Below are 9,240 nucleotides of genomic sequence, written 5' to 3'. Positions count from 1 at the left end.
ATTCCATGACTTTACAGGTGACGCAGCATAAGGAGATTGGCCTGTAATTTTCAACTAGGCTTGGGTCTCCTTTTTGAAGATGGGGATGACTGTGGCTTGTGACCATAGGTTAGGCAAGGAGCTGGTCCTGAAAGATTTTTCAAAGATTTTTCAAAGATTTACACGCCGTTCCAAAGAGATAGCCAAAAAGTTAGGAAGGAAATAAAAAGACCAGCCCAGACCCTCTTCAGCAGCCCACACCAGAGAAGCTGGGATTCACTCCAGACAAACCATCAAGCAGAAAACAATATTCTGCTCAAGAAACCATAAAGGAGGAAATCATGCTCCCATCAATATTGCCAGGGCCAGCTGCAATGGGGCAAAACCCACACTCATCAGCACTGATGATGTTGCCTAGTTGGGTCATGAAACGTCTGCAAGAAAACCACCTAGCTCAGAGATCACCAAGCACCGCCAATCAAATGTTCTGGAAATGAGAACCTGCTCCCAATGGCATTTGCACCAGAGGACGGAGGCGTCTATCCAACCAGAGTGGTGGGTCCCACAGCTGAGGGTAAAATACAAAGGGAAGGACCCACATATAGATTAAACTCCCATAATTCCCAGTGTCTGTCCAGATCTGTCGTGCAACTGTTTGGAGCAGGTGGGGGTTAAAGGGAGGCTCCTGGTCTCCTCCTTCCCCTTGTTTTGAAAGTCAGTATTGCTCCGGACGTCCTTGTGTACAACACCACTGGGTATAAATAACCCAGGTGCAACAAGGGTTTCTAGCTTGGGTCTATAAAAAGCACCCTCTGACTGTCCACCTGTCACATTGATGGCCTCCCACAGCTGATAAGAGCCACTGAGCGAGGGCTGGAAGGAGGGAAGTGGACGGAGCCACGGAGCCCCACCGTTCCCGGTCCGTAGAAAGAGAGGTAAACGTCTCCCCTTTCCTTAACCCCAGTTTGGGCCACCCTGAAAACTCCTTAATTCTTCTCCTCCTCAGGCAGGAAGATCTTCGACCTGCCCCTAAGCAGGAGTTGGCAAGAGTTTAGGAAAGCCACGTTTGAGTATTTGGAAGAATTGCTCAGCAGCCTCCTTGTGGATATTTATTGATTTAATTCACTCCCCTATTTGGCATATTCCCACTTAGAGAAAAATTAACGAATGGCAAAGAAAAGGGAGGCGGCTCTGTGAGCCTTCAAATCTAGACAGCATCTGCCAAAGGTGGATTGCTCACCTGTGTTGAACCCCTAATTCCAGTAAAAACCAATTCCGATTTTTCCTAGCCTTCCTCGTTTTTTCGGTGGAATGGTGAATTTTACTTTCTGCTTTTCTTCCAGTGCTTCTCAGTTTAATGGGAGAAGAATCCCTGCAGCCCGGGAGGATCCGTGGAGGGGTTGAGAGTTGGGTGTGGTGGGTGAGTGGGAAGGGACATCCTGAGAAGGACCTATAAGTACCCAGGTCTCTTTTTTATGTCATGTAGAATCAAGATCAGGTGATCTATCAGTACCACTTTATAAGGCCTTGGGAAGGCCACGCTTGGAATATTCTGCATCCAGTTTTGGTCACCACACTATAAAAAAAGAAGTTGAGGCTCTAGAAAGAGGGCAGAGAAGAGGAACCAGGAGGATTTTAGGGGTCTGGAGGCTCAAACAGATGAAGAACGTTTGCAGGAACTGGGCCTGGCTAGTCGAGGGAAGAGAAGGACCAGGGGAGACAGGAGAGCAGTCTTCCAATATCTGAAGGGCTGCCCCAAAGAAGAGGCGGTCAAACTATTCTCCAAAGCCCCTGAAGGCCAGAAGCAATGGGTGGAAACTTATCAAGCAGAAAACCAATCCAGAAATAAGGAGAAATTTCCTGACAGTAGGACAATGAACCAGTGGAACTGCCTGCCACCAGAAGTTGTGGCTGCTCCGTCACTGGAGGTTTTTAAGAAGGGACCGGACTGCCATTTGTCTGAAATGGTCTGGGGTCTCCTGCCTGAGCAGGGGGTTGGACTAGAAGACCTCCAAGGTCCCTCCCAACTCTGTTATTCTGTTCTGTTTTGGCATATGAAGGCAGGAATAACAGGAATGATGATCTCTCTGTTTTGCTTTGAAAGGAGGGAAGAATGAAGCGCCTGGCACTATGCTTGATGTGGCTGATTATCGGGCCTGTTCAGGTAGGAAGGGAAAGCTGGTGACAGCGAAAGCCCTGAAATGTAACTGTTCCAAAATCCATAACGGAGCAACACTTTTATCAGGCCCAGGGAAACCATGCAGGGATCTTGAGGAACACAAGAACAATCCACCAATCAAAGTTCAGTGTAGAATTTTTTAAATCACCCACCAGGATGTTGGGATGAAGTTTTGAATCTAAAATTGGGGAATTTGGATTCACATCCCATGTCAGTCATGGAGAGGGACTTTGGGTGACTCTATACCAACCATTCCCTTCCCTTCCCTTCTCCTCTCCTCTCCCCTTCCCTTCCCTTCCCTTCCCTTCCATATTATTTCCTTCCCTTCCCTATTATTGTCTTTTCTTCTCTTTCTTCTCTTCTCTTCTCTCTTTTTCCCTTCCTTTTCCTATCCTTCCATATTATTCCCTTCCCTTCCCCTTCCCTTCTCCTTTCCTCTCCCCTTCCCTTCCATATTATTTCCTTCTCTTCCCTATTATTGTCTTCTCTTCTTCTCTTCTCTTCTCTTCTCTTCTCTTCTCTTCTCTTCTCTTCTCTTCTCTTCTCTTCTCTTCTCTTCTCTTCTCTTCTCTTCTCTCTTCCCTTCCCTTCCCTTCCCTTCCCTTCCCTTCCTTTTCCTACCCTTCCATATTATTCCCTTCCCTTCCCTTCCCTTCTCTTCTCTCCCCTCCCCTCTCCTTTCCTTTATGAAAAATATTCAATTCAAAACAGTACAGTTTGCCACATAACCTTAGAAACCCGCCCTCTCTGGGCCCCCGGCTTCCTTCTTGCCCATTCCTGTCCTTCTCCTGCCTCAGGTCTTCGCTTCCCCCCTCAAAGTGAGGCGAGACGTCTTCCCCACCAAGGAGGTGCGCCTCAACATGGCCTTGACGTCTTTCGATGACCAGTACAAGGGCTGCGTGGAGTTGATGGAAGCAGAAGTGGCGGAGCTGAACCGCACGGAGTTCGCCACCAACAGAGTCTACGCCGACGCCTGGGCAGAGGCGGCCTCCCTGTGGAAAGAGAAGGCGGCCTCCCTCCCGGAGCCCTCCGCCCTGAAGCCGGAGCATGCCGTCGCCCTCATGGCCTACACCGTCCAAGGCCGCTTCCACAAGGACTTCAACGCAGCCGTGAGGGAGGCCGGGCGCACCAGGGACGACTACCTCCACCGCTTCCATTTCAAGGCCTTCCACTTCCTCCTGACGCGAGCCCTTCACCTCCTGGGCATCACCGCCGAGCCCCGGTGCCACAAGGTCTACCGGGGGGTCAGGAGTGTCCGCTTCACTTCTGAGCGCGCCAAGCTGGTCCGCTTTGGACAATTCACCTCATCCTCGCGGAGCAACGAGAGCGCCCTGCGCTTTGGCACGGACAGCTTCTTCACCATTGAGACCTGCTACGGGGTCAACATCAAGAATTATTCCTTCTTCCCGGGCGAGGAAGAGGTCCTGATCCCTCCCTTTGAGAAATTCAAGGTGGTCAACTTCACCAGGGGGCAGGAGACCAACTTCATCCACCTTCTCTCGCTTGAAGACGAAAGCGTCTACAACTGCGTGTTCGTGAAAGGTAACCGCTAAAACACCAGGTAGATGGAGGAGGAGGAGGGGGGAGGGGATCCATTCGGTCACCTCTGGCCCTTAGCGATCCTCTGGTGGTCTCTCCACATCTCTTGATCTTGCCCTGCAAGAGATACAGCTGTGTGAAAAAGTCCTGCACGTTTTAGGGTTTAAGACTTTTTTTTGGTGATAAGCAATAAGGGATGGACAATTTCACATTAGTAACCATGTTGGGTTACCTAAATGGTCCTTTTCTGGGCCACAAACAATAAAAGTGTTAACAAAACACGAGCATCGGCCTTAGTAATTGCAACACGTATGCCACTGGGTCTGCATCAGTTAATCTGTTTTCAAAGTCATTGTAAGCATGCAAGGAAATTCACAATCCCCATCCAAACAGCACCAAATTGCAAAAAGCTGATGCTTTTCACTTAAAAACCACCAGGATTTATTTAAATACAACAATATTTGCATAGCGGTTAGCATAAAATATCATAACATCAATGGCCTATCCAAAAAATGTCATAAACCGTCAAGCGTGCAGGACTTTTTCACACAGCTGTACCTAATCCAAGTAGGGAAATTTGTATCAGTCATCCAGGTTGTCCCAAAGGGGCTTTTTTCCCAAAACTGAAGTTAGAACTGAAGAAGCTTCTTGGGTGAGAAGTGAAATGTTTTCAAAGAGAAAAAGCCCAGTTCCCTTTGGGAGGTGGGGGAGGGGAGGCACCTTTGGGACCATGTAGGTCAAGCCCAGTTCTCCGTTGCTCCTCTTCGCTCTCCCAGAATCCTCTGGGGCCAGGCCAATGCTCCCATTAAAAAGGCCAGCGATCTGACCGGTTTCCACTCTCAACTTTCTTTTATGTTTGCAGAGAAAAAGTGCAAGATGCAGAAATGCCCCTTCAAGTCAGGTGAGGGAAGGCGGCTCTCCTGCCCCCGTTTGAGTGGCTCGCCTGGGGCTCCCATCACCCCTGCATGAACCCCCCCCACACACACTTCCCCGTCTCTTCCTCACCCCCCACTGCTGGGTCTCTCTCCCCTGCTGTGAGCGTCTTTCCCAAGTCTCTGCTCCAGGGCATGGCCCCGACCTGGGAGTGAGCCGGTGACTGGCATTGCTCCGACCCGGCTCCCAAACACGACAAACCCTCTGTATTTAAATCAATATTTCCTTTATGAGGAGCCCCGCCAAAAAGTTTCTCTCTCGCCTCAGGCTAACCAGTCCCTCCGTCCAGCTGGGAGAGGAATAGTTGTGTGCCGCACTTATTTGTCTCCTCCCCCTGCCTTTTATCCCCAGAGCCTGGGTGGGGCTTTGCTAGCAGTTGTGGCTCTTCCACCCTGAGGACCGGCCCATAGATTTCCACTGCTCTCCTCTCCTCTGCCTTCTGTGCACCCACATGTCAGGCACTGGGCCCAGCTGTTCCTCCTCTTCCACATCAGCCACCTCCAGACCCAGCGGCTGTTGACTCTCCATCTGAGGGCTGGTGGACGGCCCAGGCTCCGCCTCCGTCTCTCCCCTCTTCCTCCTCGGAGCTCTCAGGTTGCCCTGATGCTGGCCCTGACTCCCCCGTCCTCCCCTGATTCGGCCGCTGGAGGGGCCGGTGGCCAGCAGGCCACAAACGGTATCCTCCCGTTCAGTCGATCATCAATCACAGGGAACACATCAACCATCAGGCACTGAAGTAGGGAAGGGATGGATGGGCTTCAGGATTCTTGTCTGGGAAACTCCGGGGTGCTGTCCCCTCCTCGCCACCCACCTTTCCCTTAAAAGCACACGGATAAAGAAACACCTGGGAAGCCTTAGGGCGGAGGGATGGCGAGGCCAGTCGCATCCTAAGAAACTAAACGGATTCTTATTTCAAGGGAGGAAGGGAAGAGGGAAAGTGACTGAAACTGACTGGTATGGAGAAACTGGCACCCGAGCATAAGCCACGCCCTCCAGTGGGATCCTACCTGTTCCACTACCAGTTCGGGGATCGTGTGTGCGTGCACACCTGACCTGCGTCCCTGAGCTTCTCTCTCCTTCCTCCTCTCGGCCAATCGATCGTGGGAGGCTTTTTGGCAAAGTGCGCCCAACCAGTAGCATACCCCCCACTGGCCAGGCCTCCCCCACTGCCTGCTCCCCGTCCTCTCCCTTGTTGGAAGCCCGGCGGGATAGGTCAGCAGAGGCAGGAAGGGGGCAGTCGGGGACCCGAGCAGGTCTGGGGAAGCAGTGGCCGATCCCTGGCCAGAGGGGCTGGGGGAGGGTCTGTCCTCATCCCACCCTCCCCACCCACCCTGCCCAGGTGTTTTCACAGCCCCGAAGGCTGTCCTTGCAAGGGGTGGCAGAGGCGGCTTGCGATGGAGGTCATGCGCTGGGGGGGCTTTCTGTGTCTTTGGCTGTGGGGGGGGGGGGAGGGCAGGGTGTGGTTGGGCAGGAGCCAACTTGTCTTCCTTTCTCTGGGCAGATGGAGGCTGGAACCCCTTCTCCACCAAAGACCGAGCCCCGAAACTCCTCCTCTGGGGTCCCCTCCTTGCCGTGGGCCTCCTTGGACCCCCAGGACTCCTGTGATTTAACCTCTGGGGAAGGTCTGCCCACCCTTTCCTGAGGGCGACAGTCCAGAAGCAGCAGCAGCAGCAGCAGCAGCAGAAGAGGCCAGTCTGGCGTGGCTTGCGGGAGCCAAGAGATGGCGCTTCCTCGCTCCATTTTACTAAAGGAGGGATGTCCAACTTTGGCAGCCTTTGAAGACGTGTGGACTTCAACTCCCAGAATTCCCCAGCCAGTCAGGAATGATAGAATTGGAAGGGGCCAGAAAAATCACCTAGACCAGGGGTCTCCGACCTTGGCCACTTTAGGACTTGTGGACTTCAGCTTTGCCGGCTGAGGAATTCTGGGAGTTGAAGTCCACAAGTCTTAAAGTGGCCAAGGTTGGAGACTCCTGGCCTAGTCCAATGTTTCTCAACCTGGTATTGCTGGTTGGGGAATTTATTTTTATTTTATTTTTATTTATTTGTCAAGCCTGTATCAGATAACAGATATAATTGGAACATGATTATGAGTACATGAAACGGGTACAAATAAAAGGACGGTAGGCACGTTGGTGCGCTTATGCACGCCCCTTACAGACCTCTTAGGAATGGGGTGAGGTCAACAGTAGACAGTCTAAGGTTAAAGTTTTTGGGGAAGAAACCACAGGTAGGGCATTCCAGGCATTGACCCCTCTGTGGCTGAAATCGTATTTCCTGCAATCGAGTTTGGTGCGGTTTACCCTGAGTTTGTATCTGTTGTGTGCTCTTGTATTGTTTGTTGAAGCTGAAGTAGTCACTGATGGGTAGGACATTGCAAGGGATCATTTTATGTACTACACTTAGGTTGGACTGAAGGCGGCATATTTCCAAGTCATCTAAGAATTCTGGGAATGGAAGTCGAAAGATCTTCTGGGAGTTGAAGTCCACAGGTCCACACAGTATAACTGGCTGGGGAATTCTGGGAATGGAAGTCCACAGGTCTTAAAGTTGCCATGGTTGGACCCCCTTCCTGCTTTAAAGCTTCGATTGTGCAAATTAGGAGCTGGAGAACTCTCTGTCTTCAGAAGAGGCGATCGTGAAACGTCAGAATTGTTCCTAGAAGAAGCTTCAGGTGACCACCGCCAAAATGACTGTCGGTCACAGTGGCCAGTTATTGAAGGAATTTGGCCTGGACACCCAAAGTCTATAAATGAGAACTGATATTATGGGACAGGTTGGCAAGGTGCCAATGTGAAGAAACACTCGGTCTTCTGGAATGGTCCCCCAAAGTCACTCTCTCTGACCCCAATTGCGCAATACTTTGCTACGGAATTAACCCATTTCCCAGATCTGGAAATTCAATGAACCCCAAAGTAATTAGCCAGCCTGGAATGGAAAGGCACCTGGGAAAGGCAAGCCACGTTTAACAGACCTGGTCCCAGGTGCTGTGTGAATCCAACCACAGGGAGATTAACTCCTGTGAGGGTCCTCAGAGAGAGCTTGGCTGTTTCCTTGCAGACGTTTCATGACCCAACTAGGGAACCTCATCAGTGTTAGAAAGGAGTGGGGTTTGCTCTTGCCTTTTCCTGCCAATGTTGGTGGGATGTTCTTGTTGGAGCTTTGATTAGACTGTTTATTGATTGTTTGTTGAGTTGATAGTTTCCTGATTGGGGTTTCATTTACTTGTTGATTGTTGGTCTAGTGTTCAACTCGGCTCATCTGAGTGTTGATTGCCGACAAGGAGCCGTTTGGGGTTTTTTTTATTCCTTTTTGGTTTTTCTGAAGAAGAGGAGAGGGGTCAACTTATTTTCCAAAGCCCCTGAAGGCAGGACAGGAAGCAAAGGGTGGAAACTTATCCAGGAGAGAAGCAACCTGGAACTAAAGGAGGAACGTCCTGACTGTGAGGACAATTAACCAGTGGAACAGCTTGTGACCAGAAGGTGTGAATGCTTCAACGCTGGAAGAGATTGGACAGCCATTTGTCTGAAATGGTACAGGGTTTCCTGCCTGAGCAGGGGGTTGGATTAGAAGACCTCCAAGGCTCCTTTTGTATTCTCTTTCCAATGGCATGTAGATGTTGTGCGTCTCTATGTGCCTGTGGATGGCCAATTTTTTCGGAGTGCCAGGAATATCTCTCACATTTTTCAACTTGGTCTGGCCTTGGATGCTCATCTTCCCAACTCAAACTTTGGTTAAGCCTGTCTCTTGGGCAATGAAAGAGATTCCATCGTGCCTTCTCTGACTGTTGGTTTTTGTTCATGGAGGCCTTCTGCTAGCAACTGATGACGTTCCCTAGTTGGGTCATGAAAGGTCTACAAGAAAACACCAAGTTCAGAGAGCACCCAGGACCCTCACAGTTCAGTCCTGAGCTACAAAGATTCTCTTCCATATTCCATGGACATATTCATCCATGGCAGTCACGTCACTCATTTCTTCCTGCCCCTCTTCGGCCGGCCTCCAAAGGAACCGAGGGCCGGGCAGGAATTCCTTGTATCTTACGACAGATTGAATCTCTAGCTGGCTGGAACCAGCCCCATGCAGGAGCTGAAGTGCAATGCCACCAACCCCTGTTTTGCAACTCCGTGCATCTGCGCCCCGTAAAGCAGCACCACAGCACCACCACACTTGCAGCCCAAGAGGATACTGGGGTTCCCTTCGACTCAATTAGGGCTGATCTGCAGATGCTCCTAAAACTCCAAACAACAGCCAGGAGAGGTTGCACGATTCATACCAGGCTGGGAAAGCTGTTGCCAGGCTGTTGTAGGACTGAGCAGGCTGAGGTGGAAGGTGGGGTCAAATATGCCATCAGTTTAGAATCTTTGCAAAGCCGCAAGAGAACCAAGCCCAGCTCCCCGTGAATTCTGTTGACCCTCATCATCTGGTGCCAATTTAGCTTTGACCGTTGGTGGACCAGATTCTTGGGTATAGTCAACAATAATAAACTCTTTATGCGCTATGAACTTGGCGAGGGCTCCTGGTTCTTCACACCTGACAGCTGTCAGCCACCCCTCCGCTCACTCACACCTAAAGACACGCTTTTTTAGGTGTGGGTCCTCCCTTGCCTTTCCC

General features: G+C 50.9%; 1 protein-coding gene across 1 annotated transcript; it reads left to right on the top strand.

Annotated features, from left to right (window-relative positions):
• Positions 1 to 779: 779 nt before the first annotated feature.
• On the top strand, positions 780 to 9,127 carry ART1 (ADP-ribosyltransferase 1). The gene is made up of 5 exons (XM_087965903.1): positions 780 to 914; positions 2,084 to 2,143; positions 2,956 to 3,700; positions 4,560 to 4,598; positions 6,132 to 9,127. Exons 2-5 carry the CDS (start codon positions 2,093 to 2,095, stop codon positions 6,233 to 6,235), a joined length of 939 nt encoding a protein of 312 aa, XP_087822029.1. The 5' UTR covers positions 780 to 914; positions 2,084 to 2,092; the 3' UTR covers positions 6,236 to 9,127.
• The last annotated feature ends 113 nt before the right edge of the window (positions 9,128 to 9,240 follow it).

This window comes from Notechis scutatus, chromosome 5, assembly GCF_049901735.1.
Source record: "Notechis scutatus isolate UNSWTSFEM ecotype Mainland chromosome 5, rNotScu1.2, whole genome shotgun sequence".
Lineage (NCBI taxonomy): Eukaryota > Metazoa > Chordata > Lepidosauria > Squamata > Elapidae > Notechis > Notechis scutatus.
This window is presented reverse-complemented; position numbering and strand designations above follow the sequence as displayed.